The 26,772-nt window shown below is 36.7% G+C and overlaps 3 protein-coding genes across 3 annotated transcripts; 1 reads left to right on the forward strand and 2 right to left on the reverse strand.

The window, feature by feature from the left end:
* The first annotated feature begins 415 nt into the window (after positions 1-415).
* Positions 416-4,707, forward strand: LOC132632105 (protein phosphatase 2C 57). The gene is made up of 11 exons (XM_060347934.1): positions 416-872; positions 1,724-1,852; positions 1,954-2,056; positions 2,152-2,262; positions 2,508-2,587; positions 2,696-2,749; positions 3,311-3,427; positions 3,530-3,584; positions 3,672-3,704; positions 3,792-3,838; positions 4,522-4,707. Exons 1-11 carry the CDS (start codon positions 535-537, stop codon positions 4,643-4,645), a joined length of 1,191 nt encoding a protein of 396 aa, XP_060203917.1. The 5' UTR covers positions 416-534; the 3' UTR covers positions 4,646-4,707.
* Positions 4,708-6,057: 1,350 nt separating this feature from the next.
* On the reverse strand, positions 6,058-7,224 carry LOC132634073 (uncharacterized). Its single transcript, XM_060350384.1, has 3 exons — positions 7,029-7,224; positions 6,851-6,903; positions 6,058-6,443 (listed from the first exon to the last, which is right to left on the reverse strand). Exons 1-3 carry the CDS (start codon positions 7,087-7,089, stop codon positions 6,327-6,329), a joined length of 231 nt encoding a protein of 76 aa, XP_060206367.1. The 5' UTR covers positions 7,090-7,224; the 3' UTR covers positions 6,058-6,326.
* A 10,742-nt stretch (positions 7,225-17,966) lies between these two features.
* LOC132632107 (importin subunit beta-1) lies at positions 17,967-22,910 on the reverse strand. Its single transcript, XM_060347938.1, has 3 exons — positions 22,670-22,910; positions 19,046-21,469; positions 17,967-18,939 (listed from the first exon to the last, which is right to left on the reverse strand). The coding sequence occupies exons 2-3, from the start codon at positions 21,460-21,462 to the stop codon at positions 18,741-18,743; spliced, it is 2,616 nt and encodes an 871-aa protein (XP_060203921.1). The 5' UTR covers positions 21,463-21,469; positions 22,670-22,910; the 3' UTR covers positions 17,967-18,740.
* Between the last annotated feature and the right edge of the window lie 3,862 nt (positions 22,911-26,772).

Raw genomic sequence — 26,772 nt, forward strand, 5'->3', positions numbered from 1 at the left:
CCATTTCATTCTATTCAGATCCATTTTCATTTCCATAATAGCTAATTTCCCTTTTTAAGACAAATTACTGGTTCATCATTGTGTAAAGCATAATATATACATAAATAAAAGTGCCACTTGTTTAATTACTTAAAACTTTAAAATAATGTCGTGGCACAATTACTCAATCGTAGGACCACTTCTTGATGCATAATTGCATATAGCTTCTGATTACGATGTCAACTTGGGCTCCGGTTTTCTTTTCGTTGCACAAAAGTTGAGGATTTGATCCTTGTAAACATCCTTAACCATTTAAATTTATGGGCTTAAGAAAGTTTTGAGCCCAACAGCTCTGGGCCAGAATCCACTAAAAGCACCCAACTGGCAATCAACTAGTGGTCAATAATTCGTTAAAATCAGTTATGGATTCTGCCTTTGAATCTTCTTATCCTTGGTTAACCTTAACCAAGCAAATATCTGCCCATTTGTGTTGACAGGGGAAGATCTTACACTAACTTCAGTCTGGTGAGAACCAAGACTCCCCATATTTCATCAATGGCCTTATCTAGTCCCCACTTGCAAAAAATTCTTATAAACAGAGTTTACTGCAACTATGGCTACAAAATTAATGCCAAAAAGAATAAAATACAGAAGGCTGTTGGAGGAGGTGGAAATGGAGAGGGCAGAGGAATATGTTGCTCTGCAATGGCAATCGACGCGCCAGCTCCTTTAACCAGTGTTTCTGGCATCAGATGGGGTTCAACACTGATCCAAGGCCCACGAGAAGAGATGGAAGATGATGCTGTGATCATTCAATCGGATGATCTTGATGGCTTTACTTATGCTGCTGTTTTTGATGGCCATGCTGGCTTCTCCTCCGTCAAGTTCCTTAGGTATGTCAAAATTCCTTAGTTCCTGGTGTTTTTGCCCTTAAACTGGTTAAATACTGTGATCAGTCTTATTTGAAAGCTTTAAGCTCTTGAACTTTTAGATGATACGGTCACACAAGTCAATATGGTATTAGAGTAGATATAGCGACATAGCTCCTAGGTTCAAGTCTCACGGCCATCCATTATTGAAAAAGGAATTCCACGTGATTAGCGGCGTGTGTTGCAGATATGGTAAATAAAAGTGTACTCTTTCTAATAGCTTAAACTTTTACATGAGGTGGTTACACATTTCAACGAATATTGAGAATATCACTAAATATCTATAAATATTTGACTAGGAACCCATTTATTGTTGTATATTAACTTGAGGCCGTTCGGACTAGGGTTGAAGGTTACTAGGTAGTAGATCGCTGTCTCGCTTATCCTTCCTTACTAGCAGTCATAGTATTCCTCCTGTAGTTTCTTGTCATCGTTTAGCATACTGTTTCGGTGTAGTCCTATTTGACCGGCTTTGTTACTACTTTATTCTGAGCCAAGGGTCTACCAGAGACAACCTCTCTACCTCCCAAGGTAGGGGTAAGGTCTACGTATGCTCTACCCTCCCCAGACCCCACATGTGGGATTACACTAGGTATGTTGTTGTTGTTATTGTTGTTGTATTAACTTGAGGCCGTTGTAGGAACCTATAAACATCAAATCCTAGATGTGTCTCTGAGTCATATGCTACGTAGTTTCCTTTTGCTTTGGGGTGTCTTTTACTTGGTATGAAGATTTATGTAGTTCCTACATGCTTGTTAAAGAAAGATTTACTATGGAAGTTCTGTATAGTTGGATTACTGATATGCCATTAATAGGGAGGAGCTGTATAAAGAATGTATTACTGCATTACAAGGTGGGTTGCTTTTGAAGAGACAGGACATAAACACGATTCGGAATGCGCTACAAGAAGCTTTTGAAAATGCGGATAGAAAACTCTTGAACTGGTAAGCTACTGCAGCATGTAAATAAAAAGAAATAGAATCCATGTAGTTTCATATTCTATATGATTGTATAGATGTTAAGGTGCTGTTTCATTTTGAAAAAGGCTTGAGAGTAGCGGGAAAGAAGATGAATCCGGTTCAACAGCTACCGTTTTATTTGTTGGGAATGATACACTGATCATCTCACATGTTGGAGATTCATCCGTGGTACGTGACCATTCATTCCTACTGACAATGAAATGCTTTTCTTCGAGAGCAATAGTTTTTTTTTAAACTATCCGAGCCCCTGAATGTTTATGCAGGTGTTTTCACGATCTGGAAAAGCGGAGACATTAACCAATTCACACAGGCCCTATGGAAGCAACAAGGTTTCTCTACAAGAAATCAGAAGAATCAATGAAGCAGGTGGATGGGTGTGTTTCCTACAATTGACCCCTCCCAGTGTCGCCAAGAATAGTCGATTGTTTTATTCATCTACTTCTATTCAGCATTCTTTCTTGAACTGTTAGTTAAAATTCAGCAGCTAAAAATGCAACAAGGAAATGACTTGCCAAAAGAATAAACGAGAAAGAGCAAATTAAGAGTCCCCTGCTGCTTTCAGAATATAAATTAGTCAGCGTGCGTGTTGACATTGGATGTGTATTATGTCTGCATGCAGATTGTCAATGGAAGAATTTGTGGAGATATTTCAGTATCCCGTGCTTTTGGTGATATGAGATTTAAGACAAAGAAGAATGAGTATGTTCTTTCTGATTTTATGTTAAATGATAGGAAGCATATGCCTTATTCATTTTCATTTCTTTGTTGCCTGGAAAAGTAAAATATTTTTTTATCATCCCTTACCAGGATGCTGGAGAAAGGGGTTGAAGAAGGCAGGTGGCCTGAAAAGTTTGCTTCTCGGTAATTTCCATTTCTTGCTTGAGCTGCAAATCCTGCTGGTGATAGGCTGCACTAGTGCATGCATCACTAAGTAGTACAGGCTATCTGTTCTGTTTGTTGTACAATCAAATTTAAGAAATTTGAAGAGGTTTGCTCGAATTCAGTAATTTTATAGCAACCGGTTTAACAAACTGGATTCAGCCTTGCTTATTTTATAAATTTGATGAACAATTAATGCATAACTTTAGTGACCAAAACTTTGTCATCGTATGTAATCAGAAACAGAAATCAGTGGCTGTCCTCATACTATGACTTGTGCACATAGAAAAGATCACCAGTATTAGGTGACTCAGACAGTTTTATGCATTCGCTAAAAACACTAGGATTCAAGAAAGCATAAATTTCTCAGATTATTCGATTGGTTAATCCTGTAAGTTGGAATAGTTGATTGTAAGATTATAATTGTGAATTTTTTATAGCAGTTTTGCCTGGCTAGTTTGAATTAGGAAACTCAACAAAGTAAACAGCAGAGTACATCATTATGATTTCTCGAAAGTAAAAGCTATTGGTTTACTTTGCTAGGATTCAGTTCAAGGGAGACTTGGTTACAGCATCTCCAGATGTTTTACAGGTGACTTTTGGATCAGATGCCGAATTCGTACTATTAGCATCTGATGGATTATGGGATTACATGAAAAGGTCTGGAAAAAGGATATTAGATACTATAGCCAAAAGTCCCATCTTTCTTTTATCTATCTGAATCTAGCAAAGATCATAATCTCATTAGAGTTTTTCTTACAGTGATGAAATAGTAGATATTGTTAGGAACCAGCTTCGAGAGCATGGCGATGTTCAGGTAAGAAATATCATCTTGCTAATTAGCTTTGGTGCAATATTTTGGCACCATCTATAACCTGCCTCCTCTTTTTTTTCTTCTTAACAGATAGCTTGTGAAGCTCTTGCACGCACGGCGTTGGTAAGAAATTTTTTGACTTTCTGTACTTAATAATCTCCAAACGCACACACAAGTATATATCCTTAGCACTTTGATTTTGCATTTCAGGACCGACGGACACAAGATAATGTCAGCATTGTTATTGCTGATTTGGGGTATGTACTTGACCTTTTGCAACCAATGTAATTTTACTGCTAATTTGAGAAACTTCAGGTGCTGGCAGGTGACTTGAGAGTAAAACTAATACTACTAGTTTCTAAAATTAGCTGAAGGAGTAAGTCACAATATTTTCTTTTAGGCTAAGATAGTTCTTTGTACCTATTATCTATCTGCCCCTATGAAAAGGCCACCACATGTGAGTTCAGTGGTAGAGCCAGAATTTTCACTAAGGGATTCAAAATATAAAGAAGTAAACACACTGGAGAAGCAAAGGGGTCCGGATGAACCTCCTGCATCCCCCTAGCTCCGCCCATGCCTGTAATGGTCAAACTTATTTAGCTGTAAAATTCCTTTTGATCATCATTACAAACTACTAGAAAGTAAATACAAGTCAAAGGTGAAATACAAAAAAGGTTGTGATGAAGACATCAAGTGATTTGACTCACACCATTCTAAGTTGGAGTTGATACTAACGCATAACAACTTTTAGTGCTGAGCTTCTTTTTCATCTTTTGGGTTAGGCAGAATTGTAAAGCTTTGGCTTTTTCCTGTCTTTAATGGAGTACTGGTTACTTGTCTACATATCCACATGATTTTGCTAATATATTTTTTTTTCCTAATAAGTTAGCACTATCACAGTGATTATATTTTTACTTTATTTATTTTGACGTGTCAACAGGAGGACGGACTGGCGAAATTTACCTGTGAAGAAGCAGAATTTTGTGTTTGAACTGGGACAAGCTTTAGTCACAATCAGTTTTGTATCCATTGGAATATGGCTATCAACCATGATTTCTCCTTAGAATTTTGATAGTATTTGTTAATTGTATATATTTTTATATGAAAGGGACAGAAGCTTCAACTATACCACGTACATTTGCTAGTCAAGGTTGTTAAATTATGGAGCATATTAGAAATCCAATTTAACTGTGTAGGTACTTGGTGAAGGGAATAGTGAACTCACTGGGGCCTGTGAGAACTTTAATAATCGCTTCGGTGTCGACACTATTTCTTTATTAATCCATTTAAAAAAGAATGACACACTTCTATATTTGAAAATAATTAACTTTACATTTATCATTTTACCTTTAATGAGAAGTTTTTATAGTCACACAAATGCGATGACATGTTTAAGGCCATAATTTTATAAGTTTTACCATACAAAGGTGATGGTATTTTTAAGATCACAAGCTTCAAGAGTTTTCAATTTTTTTCTTAAAATTTGTATCGGTTCAAACAATATCAGATAAATTGGAATGAAGGGAGTACATAATTCAAATGATCTTAAACATCAGAAAATCATCATGTTAGGATTGGCACACTGCTTAGGCTCGAGGATGCAAAACTTCACCATGTAATATGAACAGATGACCTAAAACAATTTTTGAACCTTACTTTACTATTTCACGGGAATCTTTTTTTATATCAAGGGGATTCAATAATAACAAAAAGAATTTCGTTTTTACCCTATTTATAGAGTATCATTTTTTATGAAAAAAGATTCAATTGAACCCCTTAACGCTACATAACTCAGCCCCTGCATGTATGGAGGCAAATCCATTCTTTAGAGTTGTTGGTTTGGACTAAATGTGATTTTTAATATATATAGTTCTTTTTATGTTTTTTTTTAAACATATATATGGTGAGTTTAGTGTCTCTTTTATCAATCACCTGGATCTACCCTGTACATCGACGTATTATTATGATTTTAAAACTTATCCATTATGAAAAAGCTTTCTTCTTGCGTAGATATGTGGTAGTATCAACTATCAAGTATGCTACCCCACATACGTGTGATTTCTGAACCCATTTAAATGACAAGAATTTTGGGAAAACAGAATTTGAGTACTAGATTTGTTCTGTTTGGACAAAAGTATTGTAATCATTAATGAAATAACAATTATTTGACCGATTAGTCTGATACTAGTTGCGTTACACCTATGAGAAGATCCACACTTAATTCCTTTGGATGTATTTTGTAATTTATAGTTGTTGTAACAGGTTAAGCGATATGCCCATAGGTACGATAAGTTTTGTGAAAATAATCTTAAGAAATGTATTAAAAAAAAGTAGCCTAGTGCATAGAACATCCCGTGGTCACGTAGTGTTTGAGTCACATTCTAAGAAGGCGTGATAAACACAACCTACTTTGACGCAAGCATAAGTAGTTGATTCCACGGTTTCCCTTCCTTCGAAAATGTAAAAGAGGTACATATTTCTAATCCACTTCTTTATTTCACTAGTTTGCACTCTGAAGTGTTTCAAAACTCAAACAACATAACATATAGTACTACTATCTGGCTTACATAACAGAGAGGCACTAGCCAAAACTCAGCAACATCACAAAAGGACTATTGCTATTCTTATTATGCAACAAAGGCATTACATGATATTCTACTAGTGGAATTGATATTTCAATCAAAATCTCCATATATAAGCTAGAGTAGCAATATTAATATAGCATCTGGCATATAATAATAGTCTTCAAGGGTGACCTCTCTTTCTACCGGGATCATGCCTGGGATTAGGTCCTGCATAGTCATAATCTAACACTGGATCCAGCATCATTAGCTTTCTTGGTATTTCTCTCAGACCATTCTTCTGAAATTTTAAAACAAACTTCAATTAGCAAAAATGCTTTTTTTTTTTTTTTAGTTGTAAATGATTGTTCCTGAAAATATAATTTATATATGTACTTATGTACTCTAACAAGATAAAGGTTAAAGTGGGATTAAGCAATGGATTGCTTTCTTGTTACATTGACATACATTGAATGAAAAAAACATAAGCTGTGAGAAATCAAAGTTTTTCTTTGATATGACATGTCATTTTTTATGAAATATATTTTCATACAAAATATAGCGAAAAGTTATAAGTTAAAATAGTCAGAACGAAATGACTTCCGTTCATTTGATAGAAAATGTTTTCCTGGTAACCATACACACTGAAAATAACTTCTTCATAAAATACTTTTTCCTTACTGAGTTCAATATAATAGCCCTTAATACCTTTTGAAGTTTGTAAATGCGGTTTGCGCCATTGCCCAAGCCTTCAACACTACCTAAATAACATAAAAGGAAAACAAGAATACACGTTATATGTATTTATATATTTTCCTTAGTGGAAAAGGTGATTGTCATTTTTCAGCAAAAGCAGCTTATATAGCTATATATATATATAAATTACCTGATGACACAAAGATGAAAAATAGAACAAGTAGAAGAAAAGCTTTGGAAGTAGGTCTCATGGCTCTGTGCTTATTTAATTTCTACTAGCTATCAGCTGAGTTAGCTAAATAATTTAGTAGAATAGAAGTTGAGCTCTTATTTGTAAGGAGACTTGGAGTGGGAGAAGTGAAGGCCTTTTTATTGTGAGTTCAAGAGGCTATAGCTGTAGTGATGGTGCATCCCACCCAATTGGTATACAATGATGATGAGTTGCAATACCTATATGCCACAAACAGCAAGTCAAATTTGCACTAATGTGAAACCTAATATGCTACATATCTAACTTGTTACATCAAACACAGAAACAACAGTAGTGCACCCTAACCTATCCATCAATGCTGTGGGTGAAAATCATAGAAGATTGTGATTTAAATCTCAATTGAGATGAAAAAAACGTTACGGGATTTCTTCTTATTTACTTACGGTGATGGATGTAGGCTATTTAGGTTCGGTAGAACGCAATAGCTTTGACCCAAACCTTATATATTTGTTAAGTAGTTCACCAAATATAACAAAAATTAAATCTAGAAATCCAGTTACTAACATTTGAGGGCTGTCCTCTAGAATCCAGAACTCATAAAGGTCACATCAGTTTACCTAAATGTTTAGTAGCAAAGTTACCTAATGATCATGTTGTTGGTAGGTAGCAGGTACCCACATACATGATGGAATATTTACCACTGCTACCGTCACCGTCACCGCCACTAACAACAATTTTTGCTATGGAGTTAAAAGTATTGGAATAGTTATTAGCGTTGATGGGAGTATATCAGAGAATGAACTTTGGAGAGAAAAGAAAGTTACTCTTTTCAAAGGGAAGAAAGTTACTCTTTCCATATATAAAACTTCGTGGTTAAGTTTGAAATTAATTAACATGTTTTTTATTTATGGCTATAGTACATATTCCTAAAGGATGTGTCTACTACGAAAAGCCATCTTTGATCAGACGTGTCTGCTGCGAACAAATTCCTAAGGTATTATAAGTACCTAGTACTGCTTCAAAACAAAGTATATATAATTATAGACTTTCTCTTCTTCTCTCTATTGCTTTCACTACAAATCACAACATTATATTCTTGTGAGAAATTCGAATTAATTGTTGGTATTCAAATTTCCCTGGCTTCGTAAATCCTGAAGGAATTCTACCACCATCCCTGCAGCAACAAAGTGAGAGGCTTAAATTCCTTAAAAACAAAGATTACTCTATTAAAGCCGGATTATTTCTTCCCTACTTATGAAACCTATTTTTCTAACAATAAGAGAGACACGAACATCCTTGTCTTATATATGGAGGGGCTGAACAATAAAACAAATTTACCTCCCTTTACAAAAACAAAAACCATGCCGATTCACTTAGTCCCATGTCAGATTAACATTATATAAAGCAAAAATAAAAAGTACTAAGAAATTCTTCATATATTTTACTGGCATACATGACTAAAAGACTCTAAAAACACAAACATGCGTAAAATATAATCTCATCTAATTGATGTTCTTCCATTGTAACCTATTTTTCACTAGGCCTGCGTGGATTCACCATCACACAACAACATACCTAGTGTAATCTCACGGGTGGGTCTGGAGAGAATAGAGTGAACGCAGACCTTACCCCTACTTGAGAGGTAGAGAAGTTGTTCCGATATCTTAAAAAGAAGAAAAGAAAAACATAGAAGCAACATTAGCTATATGCATGTGGACACCTTTTGGCCTTTGTTTTGCATGGCTCCAGTTCTGCCATTTTGAGCTAAAAAAAATTTTGCTCTCTGTTTACATCACCTTTATGAGAAGTCAATGTGTTTTTCTATAATGCGTCTGTACCCCAATAGCCCATGCTGTGTATCAATCCAATCCATCTCACTCTAATGCTTTTCCATCTTTTCCCAATGTCCCGTTATACCATAAAATAAAATGACCATCAAACCATCCAAAGTGCTGTTTGGGTGTTGCTGGTATTCTTGCACTATTCATCATTCAAGCACAAAGCTTCAACAATATTTGTTTTTAAGTGGAAAGGACTCGTGACTTATCTCAAAAATATATGTTGGGTGTCCAAATAAACTTTTGTATTGATAGCTGAAAAGATTGAGAAATTAAATATAAGTGAGGCCTTTTAAGGGTACAAGTACAACCGTGCGACATTGGCTAAAACAGATAAAATCACTCTGTGTTATGGTGTTAAGAATATATTTGAGCTGGCTTAGCCCAACAACTCGTATCAGAACCAATGGTTCCGCGAGACGAATATGGCTATTACTGTAAGAGAATATTTACCGTGATTATTCTCATTCCTTGAATAGGTTAATATACAGCATTTACAACATAATTGTAGGCTACAAATTAGGAACTAATTTGACTAATGAATTCTAACATACGCTATCCTAAAATAGAAGATTACAAAATATATTTGACTAAATATTTACATAATCTAACACACCCCCGTAGTCGAAGCGGGAGGTTTACGAACGGTTAGACTGTCCCGAAAATCATCAAATAGTACGCGCGGAAGACCTTTGGTGAAGATGTCGGCAATCTGATAACGGGACGGAACACACGAACCTCTCCACGTCTAACCTTTTCACGAACAAAGTGAATGTCCATTTCAATATGCTTGGTACGTTGATGTTATACCGGATTTCCAGACAAGTAAATGGCACTCACATTGTCACAATAGACCAAAGTTGCTTTACGAATAGGACAATTGAGTTCAAGCAACAGATTACGAATCCAACAAGATTTAGAGACAACATTAGCAACCCCTCTGTACTCAGCTTCAGCACTAGACTTAGATAGAGTAGGTTGGCGCTTGGAAGACCAAGAGATCAAGTTATCCCCAAAATATACACAATAACCCGATGTGGAGCGTCGAGTGTCTGGACATCCACCCTAATCAGCATCTGTATATGAAAGTAGTGACTGTAGAGAGGTTTTGTATAAGTGTGTACCAAAGTCAATTGTACCTCGAATGTAACGCAAAATGCGTTTTAATGCTTCCATATGCTCGACTTTGGGATCATGCATAAACAGGCAAACCTGTTGGACCGCGTATGATATGTCTGGCCGAGTAAATGTCAAGTATTGCAAAGCACCTGCCAGACGACGATATTTCGTAGGATCCTCATACGGGGCGCTCGAAGTAGCACTGAGTTTGCCTTTTGTATCAACTGGAGTGGGGCAAGACTTACATTGTGACATGCCTGCCCTGTCAAGAATATCCTCTGCATAAGAACTCTGAGACATGAATAGGCTATTTTTGTCCCGGGAGACAGCAATCCCCAAAAAATAGCTCAACGGACCCAAGTCTTTCATTGCAAATTCCTTAGCTAACTTGGACATAATACCTAGTCTGAGAGAGTCTGAAGATGCAGTTAGAATAATATCATCCACATATAAAAAAATGTAAGCAGTATCCTTTCCACAACAATAAGTGAAGAGAGAGTTGTCAGATGTACTATGCGAGAAACCAATGGTTGCCACATATTCAGCAAAACGCTAATATCATGCCTGTGGTGCCTGTTTCAAGCCATAAAGAGACTTACGCAAGAGACAAACATGATCAGGACGAGCCGGATCCCGGAATCCCAGAGGCTGATACATATAGACGGTCTCATTCAAATTGTCATGTAAGAAAACATTCTTTACATCAAGTTGGTGAATGGGTCAAGAGTGAGATAAAGCAATAGTAAGAACCACATGGATAGTTGCCGGCTTGACCACCGGACTGAACATCTCATCACAATCAACACCTTCCCGTTGAGACCTGCCATCACCTATAAGACGGGCTTTATGCCTCTCAAAAGAACCATCAGATTTCTTTTTATGCCGAAAAATCCATAAAGACCGAATTATATTACCATTTGGAGGACGAGGGACCAACTCCCAAGTCTTACTATCAATAAGAGCATTATATTCATCTTGCATAACATTTTTCCAATTCGGGTCATTAAGTGTACCGACGGGATTCCGGGGAATAAAGGAGATGGAATTGTTGGTGGCACTTAAGGCTTGATTATGGTATTTCAAGTTCGACTTAAATATCCCATGTTGACTACGTGTAGTCATGCGAGGAGCAGGTGGGGGGCTGGCTGAGAGGGGGCTGCTGCCGTCGTGGGGGGCTGGCAGCGAGGGAGACGGAGGGGCTGGCAGCGGGACTGCCGGTTGGACAGACGACGAGGGAGGAGAGGAGATGGGTGAGCTCGGGTGTTGGGTTGCAAGAGGCGGAGCAGCGGCCTGGTCATGCAGCAAATGTATTCTCAATGGGGAATTATCATCACCCAAAAACTCATATGAGGTAGAAGATGGACTATTTATTTGTGAAAATGGAAAGGAGTTTTCATCAAACCACACATGCCGAGCTATGATTATTTTTCGGCTCGATAAATCATAGCATTTGTACCCCCGATGATTAGAAGGATACCCCAGGAAAACACACGGAGTGGACTTAGACTGTAGCTTATGAATTTGTGTGGGCGGAAAGAGAGGAAAGCATAGACAACCAAAAACTCGAAGATGAGAGTAGGATGGATTCTTTTGATAAAGAATCTGAGTGGGTGTCTTATATGCTAAGATTTTAGAAGGGAGAGTATTGTGTAGGTACGCTGCCATGGCCAAGGCGTGATGCCAATAGGAGGGTGGCATAGATGCATGGGCAAGGAGTGTACGAACAATATTATTTATGGATTTAATTTTCCGTTCCGCTTTATCATTTTGGGGTGAGGTGTGCGGGCAAGAAAATCGGAAAAGCATCCCGTTTTGTTCACAAAATTTATGAAAAGGACCATTATCAAATTCACGCCCGTTGGCACATTGAAAGGTTTTGATTTCTTTTTCAAACTGAGTGCGAATGAAAATCCGGAAAGACAAGAAACAATCATAAACTTGGGACTTTGTTTTGATGGGAGAAGTCCAAAGAAAATTAGTATAATTGTCAAGAAACAAAACATAATATCTGTGACCAAAAAAGCTAAGAGCAGGTGAAGTCCATAAATCACTGTGAACAATGTCAAAAGGCATAGTAGTAGTTGAAAGAGAGTCATAAAAAAGGCATTTTAATTAATTTCCCCAAAGGGCAAGAATGACAAACATTGTTTCGAGCCTTATTACATTCAATCAAATTACTACTACGTAAAGAACTAAGAATTACATCCCCGGAATGACCTAAACGGGAGTGCCAAATATGAGGAGAGATGGCGGTAAAAGCAGATGGTGCGGAAGGCGAGATGGCTCGATAATTTTTGAAGAATGGATAAAGATCACCCGAACTCTCACATCTCAAGAGTTTGCTCCCCGTCCGTAAATCCTTTACAGAAAAGCCAAAAGGATCAAATTCAACAGAAACCACATTATCGATAGTAAATTTACGAACAGAAATAAGGTTTTTGATGAGTTTAGGTGCATGTAAAACATTTTTCAGGTTTAAGGAGGGATTTACTTGAAGGAATGTATGACCATAACCACGAATAGGAATCATGTTACCATTACCAACAACAATGCCATTATTTTTGCTCAATTGATAGTAAGACGGGAGAGTACCTTGGGAGTTGGTCATGTGAGATGTGGCTCCGGTGTCCATGTACCAATTGTTGTCATCGGGCGAATTCAAAGACATTGTGTACATAGCTTGCTCAATATCCGTGGGCGCATACCCACTATGTGATGATGGGGCTGCCGAGTAGAACGACTGTGGAGGACGAGCACCATGGACTCCTTACTGCGTTGGGGTTGGGCGTGACTGCTGCCAGTTGCGTGACTGCTGCCAACCCGCGGTGGGGTACGGGCACGGTGGGGTGGCCCACGGTTGTGGCTCCCAAGCAGCCCACGATGGAAAATACCACGACGGGGCAGTGGCTCCCTGGCGAGGCGACGCGGTGGGCTGGTTTGCCTGGGCATTGTTTCGGCTGCCCCCGCCGCTGCTTTGCCCATTCCCGGCGTCACTGCGGTTGTTGTTGCGATTGTCGCCGCTGCGACCGCGGTTGTTCTTCTTTCCACAATTGTGAGAATTTCCTCGATTGTTGAAAGTATTTTCAGAATTGTTGGGCTGCCCATTACCAGAGAAATTATGAGGATTAATATTTTGGGAAACGAGAGCAGCATTCGACCCGGAGTCGTGAATGGCGTCCTCACCATGGCTGTCTTCCTCAAGTTATAGCATCTACGGGACAACGACAAAAGATGGGAGAGGAGTACGGTGTTGCACCGTTGTTCGAAAAGTTTTATATTCTTCCGATAACCCTCGCAGAAGACGAAGCACAAGTCGTTCGTCGGAAACTTTGTGGCCGACATTGGCGAGATTGTCTGCAAGAACTTTCAGCCTGGTGCAGTATGCTTTCACATTCGGAAAATCCACCAATTTGGTGTTGGTGAATTTTGCATCAAGAGCAAGAGCCCTAGCCGATTTATTGTCCTGAAAGAGATGGACAAGGCGATTCCAAGCCTCGGCTGCGGTGTCCTCTTGATGAATGATAGTGTTGAGAAGATCATTCGATATCGTACCATATATCCATTGCCTAACAATGTCATCTAGCCGTTCCCATAGAGCCTTTGTAGCAATTTTCTCGGCTGCAGTTGCCGGTGGTGGCTCGGTGGGAGAGGCAGGAGGGAGGATGTGGTCGATCACCAAGTTTGCTCGGCAATGGAGCTTGAAGAGGGTAGCCTAGTTATTGTATTGGCTTCCTTCATAATCAAGAATAATAGGAATGCATGATTTGATATTGGTGACCGTACTCGCAAGATGCAACTTGGATGCGTCAGCCATTGAGAAGAGGAGGAAGAAGGGCCGAAGAGGAGGGTCGGCGGCTAGGGTTTAGGATGCTAGGGTTTTAGGAGAGACCCAGTCTGATACCATGTAAGAGAATATTTGTCGTGATTATTCTCATTCCTTGAATAGGTTAATATACAGCATTTACAACATAATTGTAGGCTACAAATTAGGAACTAATTTGACTAATGAATTCTAACATACGCTATCATAAAATAGAAAATTACAAAATATATTTGACTAAATATTTACATAATCTAACAATTACTTAGTGATAGCGAGGGGCTTGATTTACTATCTTTACCATGTCAAAGGTAATTTGGAGATGCACGTCCACAATAAGAAGAAGTTAGCTCTGGGCTTGAGTGGCCATAAATATTCGGCCACGTGAAACTTAGTTCAAGAGAGACCCCTGGCTCTCGTGGTGATGTCCAAGTAGAACTTATTTTTGAGGGGAGCATGAGTGCACTTGAACCTACATCCCTCCCCTTATACACGCCTTGCACACAATTCAAACCTGCGATGCAAAGTAAGTTTTGAATCACTTTTGCCGTTACATTAATCTCCTTATATTAGGTAGGTAAAAAAAAAATACTCTCCTTGTACATTGATAATTTTTCGATGTAGGGTTCATTAGATTTTGAAGTATGTAGCTCTGCTCTAGTGCCCTTGCACACAAGGGAAGACGACTTCTTTTTATAGCATCATCAATCTTGTTTGATTTTCCTTTCCTCAATGGCCAAAAGGTACTTTCCTGTAAGACAACTTTTCCCAAAATTGACTTCTCCGTGGTACCAAATATCAAAAGTAAATCTAATAGTGCCCTCATATTTCGGCTTTCGTCACTTTTGTGAAATCAATTAATTTTAGGGGGAGACAAGAAATGGACATTGGCCTACAAGTGAAATGAACGTAAGTACCTTTATAGAGGGTTGAAATTTTGGTAAAAGCCATAAAGTGGAAGTTGGAGGGCACTACCTAAAAGGTAGACAACACAAAGAAACAGAGGGAGTATTTAAAATAATTTTTCAATTATGTCTGTTAATCATTCATTAGACAAGGGAAGATAATCAAATGTTGGTGATGATGGTACAACTTTAATTGGGAGAATTGAGTACAATTATTAGAAAAAAAGTCTGTTTTCCACCATTGTTCTTAGGTTGCCGGGGAACCCAAAACAACATTAGTACTACTAATTAATGTTGGATTGCCAATTAACCTCATTACCTCAACATAGTAACCACATTAAATAATCATAGTAATCTTTATGACAGACAGTAAAAGGATACAACGTACGAAACTAGACATCTTTGTTATATGCTTTTAAGACAAACAGTGGCGAAAACACATCGCTTCAACCGGTGTTATTTGACACCTATTTCGTTGATATTCTTTATTAAAACTACATATATGCAGTTGCGGATGAAGAAGGCAAGTACCGGATTCATCTAAACCCAATACTTTAACACGGAACAAAAATTTATGTATAAAGATTCGCTGAAATTGCAACAAATAGTTAGGTCTGAACCCATAGTTTTTAAAACAATGAGTTCAATACTAAGGGCTCGTTTGGTTGGGAAACAACTTATCCCGGGATTAGTTATTCCACCCTCAAGGTGGGATAAAATAAGGCTACAATTCCGGGATTAGTTATACCGAATTTTTATTCCAACCAAACATGGGATAAGGAGGCACTAAAATTTTATCCCGGAACTATTTTTGCTTATCCTTCACACCAAATGACCCCTAAGAACATTAAAGTTTGAACCCCATAGAATTTAAATCTTGGATTCACATTTGCTAATATACGTATTTTCAAAAATTATACAAGTAGTGAATGCTTTAAAAATATATAAAGTGAACATTAGTTTGGGATAAAATTAAAACATTGTTAAACTCCATAATCTCAAATCCAAACTAGTGAACTGCCTTGAAGTACAATTTCAATAGAGAGTAGAATCCTTTGAAGAAAACTTAAATAAACGACGGATACAGTAAGTGGTACAATGACCTTGTTGGCACGATCTACTAAGATTCAGCCATTTATCACTTTGATTCGTTAAATTAGAAAAAACAAACTCTCATACTAGTTCAATAGTGACATATATAGAGCTTACGTAAAATTTTGTGCATAGTCACACTGTACATTGTCCGAGCTGCATTCAAGATTCTCAGGAGAGTGAAGGGGGATGGGATGAGTGTCACTTTTGATATTAGAGCAGTGAAAACCACTGCTGAATATGGCACTTACTGTTGTTCTATCATGCTTACAAGTCCTTTTCCTTTTTTGCTCCTCTCCTGATTTTTTTTTTCCAATTTACATTGTTTGGTTGTTACGTCTGGGATCGGCTCACAAATAGTTTCTAAGTAGAACAGCTCAAAATGATGAAACGACAAGTATAGCCTAACTTTTTTGAGTTTTCCTCATTTCCTTTATGTCTTGCTTTTTCTCCACATCTATAAAGTCACCGCCTCAAGCGGTATTGGTACAATATGTTCCCAACAAAAGCTTGGCCACTCACTGAGGCACAATCCACGCACAAAGCAAAGTTATTCAACTGGAGTTTGATTAAGAACTAAAGGTTCATGCACATAGCATGTCAATTGTGGGTCAAATTCCTAAATAAAAAGATGCTACTCCCTCCGTCCAATTTATGTAGCACCGTTTTGAGCATTTATTTTAAGAAAAAAAAAAAGGACTTTAAAAGCTTGCGTCTAAAACAAGTCATACATATTTATACGGTTATAAATCATTTCATTAAAAAATAAAATAAAAAAATTTAAGTTGAAATATATCTATATATAACAATATACCATTTAAAGCATGTTTTTGGTATGACGAAAAATATTTCCACAAATTTTTTTATCCCAACAACATTTTATATAATCTAGGCAAACACTTGGGAGTGGGGTGAAAGGTTGAAGTGTGGTGGAGGGGATATGGTGATGGAGGTGGAGTGTGTTGGAGGAGACAAATTACAGAAACAAATTACAATGGAACCATTTATGGAACTTGTTTTTTCTATTTCTATTTTTCTCATTTTCAAAGAATTTGTTTCTAGAAAAAATATTTTTCAAAATTTTTGATCAACCAAATATGACAGTTAAAAGACTTTTTTCAAAATATATTTTCATCCGTACCAAACACACCCAAATGGAACAGAGGGAGCAAGGTGAAAATCACATCACTAGCATGCATTTTCTTTCCCTTTTCTACCATTCCCTCAGGGTATTCTTTCGCAATTAGGAACATACGACGACAGGCCTTTATTCAAGATGTCCTTGTCGACTAATAAAGTGCCTTTTTTTTTTTTGTCCTTTTCCCTTATTTTGTTTGTAAGAATTGCCGACTGGATATTCTTTCGCAATTAAGAACATACGGCATGCCTTTACTCAAGATGTTCTTGCGCACTAATTAAGTGCCTTTTTTTTTCCCCCTTATTTTGTTTGTAAGAATTGCCGACTTGTTCCCAAAGTCGCCCGTTCTACCAAAAAAATATGTACTCCCGTTCACTTTTACTTATCCAGTATTTTAAAAATAAATTTTCACTTTTACTTATCTCTTTTAACAAAACAATTTTATTTTTTCTGTTTTATCCATAATATTAATTACTCACTTCAAATCATTTTTCAAATCCAATAAAACTATACACCAATTAATATGAGTACATTCGTAAATTATGCACTTCATTTACTATTTCTTAAATAGCGTGAAAAGTCCAAAGTGGACAAGTAAAAGTAAACAGAGAGAGTAGCTGATTTACTACATTGGGAGGTTCGTTCTACTTGAGATAACTCGATGGATAATGTATATGTCACGTTTTCTTCCTCAAAAAAATCTTTTGTAAAGAACCGTGTTTCACAACTGGAACAAGTTTTCCCCCACTGGCATCTTTTCGAATTTCAATATGATAAATAAGTTTGGGCAAGTAGTTAACTTCAGTTGTTCCTGGTTTCAAATAAACCTTGCAAACGGTTTCAACACTACTAAACTGGAAAACCAACGGGCATGGCAGATACAGTAGCAAGTGAATCTACTAAAAAAATGATCTTCAATCTATTGCTTAGATGCCACTTAGGTTAGTGGCATCTCCACATCATGCCCTCCGAAAAAACAACCAAATATACTATAATACTACGATCAAGAGAAAAAAACTATATTATTGTAACAGCACGAGAAAGGAAGCTTACACGCTTTCATGGATGCACGATCTACTACTGACGTGCAAAAATAACTACTGCCGAAAACAAACCAGAAGTAGTAAACATGAAGATGCAGACGCAATACCTTAAATTAAAAAAAAAAGTGGGTTACCCCACCACCAGTATATGCAAGAGAAATGAATGAGATGTATGCAATTTGAATGTAAAAAAAATGCAGCTGCTTTGACCGATGACTGACAGACCCAAAGAAAAAAATAGATGGGACAATATCAAAGAAGCTTTGGCTTGAAGTATCATGACTACCAAAACTTTGAACTTATACATGACCCTTAAAGCCCTTGGAGAAGACGGCAGCACAAGGATGATTTGGGGGCCTCTTCTTACCAGATAGACCCACGGAAAACCCAACAAACCAGCAACCTGACTTGTTCGTTCAGTAAGTTACAGCAGACCCCTTCAACCACAATACACAGCACCAGCAAAATCACATGCTGAATGAAAGGCCTTTCAACTCTTGAGTAGTAACCTTCCCCCACCCACCCCTCCTCCATGGAAAAACAAGACCTCGACCTCGACCCCGACCCCGGTGCTGGCGCATGAGTTAACGACAACATGATGGTAGATTTCCTCCGTTGTCAGATAACATCAATGACAAGACTCGTGAATGCAATTTCGGACCCCAACTGGACACAACCATATGCATGCATGGACCTACTAGAAAGAAAAAAAGTATGTACCAAAGCGGCCACAGCCTCAAACTGAAATGGCACGAGTGATGGCCAACTTTGCCCACTCAGCAGATTCCTTAATCAAATGGTCATCTGACGACAAGCATTCATTCAAAAAGTCTTTGCTTGATAATGATTGTTGAATCAATGAACCAGCATTACTGCCCAGAGTATCTGCTAGATCTCCTAGAACTCCAATAGCTGTTTTCATCACCACATCATCCCTAAAATTTGGAAGAAAAAAAGAGGAAAGATCCAGGAAATCAGAATAAAGATGACATCATTAAAGAGTGAAAATGAACAATGCAGAAGAAATCACGTAATACTTACATATCTTTCTCCATGTAAATGCTATCCAGGAATTGCAGGATATGAGGTGCATATGGAATCAGAAGTTGAGTTTTAGGGGAATTCTTGAAGCCCTGAAATATCCCTGAATAAGCCTCCAAGATTCCATTCCTCAGAAGATTTGTGTATTCTATCATCTCATCATCTGCAGCAGATGTGTGGGCAGACAGCTCTGCAGCACTCTGGAGCATTGGCATGGCATACATCAAGTACTTTTCAAAATTCTCTCCTATTGCCAACGCTATGTCACCAAGGCATGAAAATATTGGAGGCTTTACAGATCGATGCAGCTGGTTACTTGACAGGTCCTTGAGAAGCTGAGTCATTATACCATCACAGTAAGGTAGGATCTTATCTTCCAAAGCTCTACATACATCACCCACAACACCAACCGTAACAGCACACACTTGGTACTCCTCGAAATTCTGAAGGCCCATTTCCAAGTACTTGTAAAATTCAGGCATGTACTTGCCAAAGTCGGGACCAGTTGCATAGGCTAGGGCTCCAATGGCAAGCATGGCTTCCTCATGCACCGTAGCATTTCTACATGCAAAAACCCTGAGAAAAAGGTTCATGATCTGATCTGCATACTGCATGAAAACATACTTTGTTGGCTCTGAAGCCCCCAATTTCTGAATAATGACCTGTAAGCAACCACACAGAAGACCTTGCAACTCACTCTGCTTCTCTCTCTCGTCAGATGAAAGCTTCTGACCCTCGAGAGTCTGGTGAAGCTCTGTCATAATGATAGGAGCAAGCTGCAAGACCATTGGAGCTGTTTCATCTGTTGAACACCTAACTACTTCATTCAATGTCTCATATGCAGCAGTCCTAAGTCGCGACTCACCAGCATCTTCTCTGTGAGTAACTGTAAGAAGCGATTGCACGATTTCCTGGAAATAAGGTGTCAAGGGAGATGATGCACCCATATCCTCGTAGCCTTGAGCAAGGAAATAGAGAGCACCACAGGCTTTTTCAGCAACATTTGGAGCATCCTTCATGCTCTGAAGTAGAACTGTGATTATCAGCTGGCAGTTTGCAGGAGTAATAATGGGTGTCTCCACTGTAGAACCATGAAGAAACTCAAATATCCTTCCCAGGGTCCATGCAGTTGTATCCTTCACATGGCTATTGGGATCCTTTGTCAATGCACTAAGCATGAAGTTCAAACCAACGTTAACAAGAGGTGTTAACTTGTCAGGAGAAGGACCTTCCAAAATGGAACCAAAGGCATATGTTGCAGCCTCTCTTTGCCTCCAATCAGGTTTTGAAATGTTTTCTTGGATGAATGGCATAACAAGTGGAACAATATCATCTCCAACAGTTCGGGCCACCAGTCCAAGGCAAGTGCCTCCAGCCATTGCAAGATTCCAAGCACCTTCATCCTGGTCCTGATCTTCTTCTTGCTTAAGAAGTGTCTCCAACAGCATAGGCACAAGAGCAGGGAGAGCCTGCTTGATGAAATAATAGCAAGGAACATCAGAATCTGCAGTGAAATCACCCCCATAATCTTCTAAAATATCGATCTCCTCATCACAGATTGAGCTCCAAAATTCAATAGCTTGAAGAGCAACAGGCTCTACATCCTCTTTAACAGCCTTTGCTGTAATGTTAAAGATATCTTGGATGTATGGAGCCAATTTCTCATAATATGTTGATGAAATGGAGACTAAACATTCAAAAGCAGCCTGTCGAATTTTGACTTCTGGAGACAGAGTAGCCTCACATACAACTCTCATTATAAAGTCACGCTCCATGTCATTGTTGAAGTTTGCTTGAGCAAAACTAAGAGCATTATATAATGCTCGGGTAGCAGCAAGCCTCACGTCATTATTCCCTTCTTCGGCGTTCATACCCTGAACTACAGCTGTAAGGATTTTATTTACGTGATCCTGGTCCACAACATCAGGAGAAACTTCCTCACATAAATAACCCAGAGTCTCTAAAGTAGCTTGCTTAACATGAGCAGGGACCTGGTGAATATTTGATAGGAGTGAACCAATTAACTCAGGCCATTGCTTCTGAGGCAGCTCAATGCCAGCAACCTTAGCAATGACTTGTGCTGCGGTTGAATGAGCGTCAGGCACAGGAGAAGAGAGCGTCTGTAATAAACATGTCTTTATCTGTGCCTTCACAGCCATATCAAGTGATAGCCATCTTTGCACAAGCTCAAATTTCCTATGTTGTTCCTTGGCATCCAAAGCATTTTTAAGTATTAAACCAGCCAACTTTCGACTGTCAACTGGCTTCTCTTCACTAGCAAGCTCTCCAGACAGAGACAACAAGAAACCAGGAAGATTTTGCTCCTGAAACTGTTTTAGTGTTTCCTCAGCATGTTTCCGCACTGTTGAATCAACTGACTGTGCATTAAGAAGGATCTGGGTGACTTCCATTGCCATATTATATCTGCAAGAAAACATGATAAGATGCAAGTTAGATTCCAAAGATCATCCAAATGAAAGCACCTGAAGTAATGCTACTAAAGAAATTATTAGACAAAACGAAAGCAGATAAATTTCCAAGAGCAAGAAAAACAGAACTAAACAAATGCAGTACCATTGGGAGACCATGCTGCTAGATTAAAGAAGTGCTTCTTAAACAGAAAGAAATGCAATGTAGACGCAACTAGAAGTTCAATGAAGCCGACTGTTATCAATGCTAAATTCTTTTTCTGTCATCAAAATTCTAAGCATATATATGTGTGTTTGGGGGGGGGGGGGGGGGGCATTTGTAGAACAAGGAAAATCCAGTTAAGGACAAACAAAGAGATAGCTTTAACCAAATCAAATAAGTAAACTATATATAGAAAAGATGAACAGATCAGATTTGCACATTACATAATGTACCAGCCAATAGCTTTTTTTCCTGGATAAGTAGATACCAGACAATACGTAGCAAAAATAAAAAGGTAATGGACCAACATAATTAACGATCCAGCAAGAAAAACTTATGACGTTGCCAATGCAAAAGGCGACAATTTTTCTTTGGTTTATTAAAAGCGACAATAAAGCACAAATCCAAGTTCTTCAACTATCAACTGAACCAATGAGAACTCGTTAACATTAACCAAAAACAAGTATAAACCACCATAGAGCCGTCAAAAGTCCCAATTACCTGTACACCAGCATTTCCCACTACATCAACAAAGCTATAATCTTAACCCCCAAAAAAAAATTAAAGAACTTAAAAACTCAATGAACCAGCATAATAAATAAAAAAGTTAATTATCGCCGATGTAATATCCTAAACCACCACTGCACCGGTCCATAATCTATAGGGCAATCCTTAATTACATTGGTACTAACGAGCTTTAAAACTCAATAAATCAGCATAAGTAAATCCTCAATTAAAAAAAGCCAAAGTTTGAAATTGCACACACCACCAAAAGAGGAAGAAAATTATATCAGTTATAAGGATACGAGAAAACAATTAGATCAAAAAGTATTAAACTGAACCAGGAAACGCATAGATCGCAGTTCAAATATTAAACATTCATAAACAAATTGAAGCATATTAGAAACTTATAGATCAAGCAGTTAATAGAACCCTAATCCAAATTCAAATTACATAATACTCCATAAAAAAAAACAAGTTATAATGAACTACCTGAAAGTTGTGAAGATCGAAGAGAACAGAAGCGGCGCTCCCTGAAACCCTAACAGGGAGAGAAAAGCAGAGTGAAGAGAGAGAAAGAAAGAAAGAAGAGAAAACGCTGATGTAAAAGCTGGATTTCAATTATGCAAAATCTAATAATATTATCAGTTGTTCAATTATTATTTTCTTTCTGCTTTGTTGTATTGTATTTAATTGGGTTTATCATCGGCTATTGCAACTGACCAGCCAAGCCAGCCTACTTGAGGTTAAACTTCTTTCTATTAGTAAGCTTTTCATTTTGTTTTAAAATATGTGGTAAATTAATTTTATTCTTTCAAAATTATTCTTATTTACATAATTAAGAATTATTAAGTTTTTTTTTCTAAGCACTTAATCCAATGTCAACTTAGAAAGAGATAAAATTTGATTAGGGATAAATTAGTAAAATCAGTTTTAATTTTCTAGGATTGAACAATCTTAAGAGGTGTGTATAAACTAAAAAGACCACTTATTATGAAACTGCGAGAGCACCACCAAAGGTTGAGATCTTATATATGCACATAATAAAGATTTAAATTTTAATCATTCGAATATTAATATTATTAAATTAAATATATTTATTTATTTAGATTTAAATTTTAATTAATCAAATTTTAATTCCTAAATAACTTTGAGTTTAAATGATTAAAAGATATATAACAAAATTTTAATATCATTAAGATTATATATATTTAAAAAATTATGTAAAAATGGTATTTCATCGCTACTTCATCCACTTTTTACTATTCAGATTTAAACTCCATTAAGTGCATAAAAAATTACTTCCTCCAGAATAAAAAGAGTGTCCGCTTACTCTTTCTTTGGTAAAAAAGAGTGTTTACTTACCAAATCAAGAAACAATTAACCTTATTCTTACCAAAGCAATTCAATTTTTTTATTTTACATTTAATAAAAAGTTTTTATAGCCACACAAGTATTAAATATACTTAAAATCAAATATGTTTATTAAAGATTTATAAGACCACAAATTTTTCAAAAGATATTGTTTTTTTTTCTAGAATTTTGTGTCGAGTCAAAATACCTTAAACAAATTGAAACGGTAAGAATTATCCGAAAAATAGGATAAATCTAATGTCAGCTTAATGCGGGTGATTAAGTTTGTCCTTGAACTTGAAAATGACAATAGACATATAAACTGGAAAATGCTCATGTTGCAATTTGATTACGTTTTTGGTTTAGTTTTCTTGAAAGGACTGTACTTCTCTTGGGAAAATTTAAAAATTGATCACTCTTTGAAAACGGCAAACTTAAACATATTTACACTTCTGATTGCAATGACAGAATCCAGATCATTATTGCTAAGACGTTAATTACTAAAATAGTTAGTTAATTATATAATAATACAACCTAAAGTTATACGTTGATGTTCTAAAACACCCTTAGGGGTCGTTTGGTAGAAGATATAAGCTGGATATCCCAGCACTAATTTTTTGTACCATGTTTGGTAGAAGGTTTAAATTTATCCTGAGATAAATTTATATCTTGTACCAAACAAAGTATAAAATGCATCCCATGTTATAAGCTGAGATATACCTTCTTATACCACTTATCCTGGGACTATTTTATACCATCTAAAAGATGATATAAAATAGTCCCAAGATATGGGATAAATTAGTCCCGAGATTATAATCCCGGGATAATTTTGGCCATGCACCAAATGACCACTTAGGATATGACTGATTCACATGCTATTATATTAAAACTCAAACTCTGCCTCTAACTTTGAATAATAGATATTTTCCCTCCTATCTTGTATCATGTCTATTTTTCAATTGACATTTGCAATCTCTCATCTATGTTATGTCTTTCTATATTAAATATGTTATTTTAGTTTTACTAGGTATTTACCAATAATTTAATAATATTATATCTTATTAAATTTTAATTTAAGTTCATTAATATTATAAATAGAATAAACTTATTATGAATTTGCAAGCTTATCATTATGTTTTCTGATTATTATTTATAAGTTGCACTTTCTCTTTTGTTGCAACTTACTCTCTCGTTCTATGTTTTATATAGATTTGACCCGTCCCGTGTAAGAACATATGTTCTTTTCCCTCAGTTTATGTTGTCTTTACTTTAACGTAGTGAGGTTTTAGGTCTGATTTCTTTCTCGTATTGAGATCTTAGAATGCTATACGCAACCCCCCAAGGTTACTTTAGATAGCGGTATTTTTTTGTGTAAGATTGATATCCTCATTCTAAGATTACTTAATACTTAGGTCGTGATATTTGATTATCATTAATGAAATATTTTTTAAACTATAGTTAAAAATTAATTGACAATATAAGTAGACAATCTTTTTAAAAATTACTTTAAATTCTACCTCTATTTTTAATAACTATTTTTCTTATATTATATGCATTGGATATATGTATATCTCCAAATAACAGAATTTTCTGCTAAATTGTAAGTGTTAACTCATGGTAAAGTCTAGTCTCCATCGCTGGTCCGAATCCGAGATTTTTGTAGGACAAAAAAAAAATTGAACCAAACTAACACAAAAAAAAAAAAACATAAGTAGGTTTCACGCACTAATTTAGTGCGTGAAAGGACCAAACTGCAAAAATAAAAGTTTGGCCTTTCACGCACAAAATTCGTGCGTGAATGAGGCATGCACTAATTTGTGTACTAAATATGTCTTCTCCTCCAAAAGTAAAGTAAAGCAACAATCCCTACTCACGATTCTGAAGTTGGACCTTACTTGTCCCTACTCAAGAGATGAACCAAACTTTCTTTTTTTTTGCGCGGAATGCCCTTCTTTTGAGCTAGTCTTTATATTTTGCCCTTCATTTATGCCTTCTTTAATTTTTGCCCCTGTCGCCTGTTTAATGAATATTTTTTGACGAAATTACTCTTACCCCATTAAAACCCTTTCTATTTCGTCATTTGCCCTTTTCTTTTCTTTTTTTGCTTCTTCGTTCCTCATCTGTTTTGTGTCTGTCTTATCTGTTCTAAAATTTAGGTGCGAATTTGGATATTTTGCTCGTTTCAATATTTGTTTTTATGTTGAATTGATATCTTTGTCTTCGTCGTTTTTTATATTTAATTGATCCTTTTTTATTTAAAATTCTAGTGTTTTTGTTACAGTGTCTGTATGATTTTTTGAACTTTAGTTTCGTTCCCCATGTATATATTCTGGTTTTTTGAATGTCGTATTATGAATGTCGTAATATGTTTTAGTTGATTTTGATATGCGTTTTGGTTTTCTCTTTGTTGAATATTTGAAGTTTTGTCTGTGAACAGCTGTTTTATGTTGTTGCTGTTGTTTTTGTTTAATAATCTAGGTTTTGTGAAGAATGTGTTTGTCTGAAGCAACATATGTCGGGTCCGGCAGAGTTGTTGCTTTTTGAAACTGAAGTTATGCCGGTTCCGACATAAAGTTATGCCTGTTCCGGCATAACTTCATGAATTAAGTTAATTTATGTGTGTCTTGGTTTTTTGGTGTTGTCTTGTTAATAATTTTGGTTTTTATGCAATCTTTATGTGTTTTGGTGTTGTTTTGTTAATAATGTTGGCCTTTTATGCAATCTTATGTGTTTTGGTTCTTTCTTCTATTATGCAGGTATTTGTGTACCAGTCTAGGGGCTGATTTTTTATCATGGTATATGTTAATTATTTTCATTCTCATTTTTGATTTATTCTTATGTAAACTCTTGGTTTCTGTTGACATTAATTTTTCTTTTATAGGAGGAACATCCCTTGGTTAAGTTTGAACATTGGGTTGAAGGAGGTGGCATGTGGAGTGGTGATTTTCATTTTCGGAGTTTGATTTTGTCCTTTTTGAGTGTCTCTCAATTGGAGTTGTTGAAAAAGGGTGTGTTTGGACAGTTTATGGATTTGGTTGATGTCCGCCTGAGTGATAGTATTTTCCATTGCTTGATCTTATCGTAACTTTCATCTAGTAATGATAGTGCGTTAAAGTTTAAGATTTTTGATCGCGTGTGTGTATTTGATTCCGAGTCTTTCCGTCTTATTACTGGGTTGGATTCTTGTGTTGGCGATTTTAGTGTTGTGTCTAGTAGACCAAATAGATTGTTGAGACTTTATT

Source organism: Lycium barbarum, chromosome 3, assembly GCF_019175385.1.
Source record: "Lycium barbarum isolate Lr01 chromosome 3, ASM1917538v2, whole genome shotgun sequence".
Taxonomy (NCBI): domain Eukaryota; kingdom Viridiplantae; phylum Streptophyta; class Magnoliopsida; order Solanales; family Solanaceae; genus Lycium; species Lycium barbarum.

Excerpts from the sequence above, each read along its gene's own strand:
- LOC132632105 (XM_060347934.1), top strand. The coding sequence starts at position 535 with ATGGCCTTATCTAGTCCCCACTTGCAAAAAATTCTTATAAACAGAGTT. Across the intron at positions 873-1,723 it reads TCCTCCGTCAAGTTCCTTAG|GGAGGAGCTGTATAAAGAAT; the intron begins GTATGTCAAAAT and ends TGCCATTAATAG. Across the intron at positions 2,057-2,151 it reads ATGTTGGAGATTCATCCGTG|GTGTTTTCACGATCTGGAAA; the intron begins GTACGTGACCAT and ends ATGTTTATGCAG.
- LOC132634073 (XM_060350384.1), bottom strand. The coding sequence starts at position 7,089 with ATGAGACCTACTTCCAAAGCTTTTCTTCTACTTGTTCTATTTTTCATC. Across the intron at positions 6,904-7,028 it reads TTTCATCTTTGTGTCATCAG|GTAGTGTTGAAGGCTTGGGC; the intron begins GTAATTTATATA and ends TATGTTATTTAG. Across the intron at positions 6,444-6,850 it reads GCATTTACAAACTTCAAAAG|AAGAATGGTCTGAGAGAAAT; the intron begins GTATTAAGGGCT and ends TTAAAATTTCAG.
- LOC132632107 (XM_060347938.1), bottom strand. The coding sequence starts at position 21,462 with ATGGCAATGGAAGTCACCCAGATCCTTCTTAATGCACAGTCAGTTGAT. Across the intron at positions 18,940-19,045 it reads ATTTACATGGAGAAAGATAT|GGATGATGTGGTGATGAAAA; the intron begins GTAAGTATTACG and ends TCCAAATTTTAG.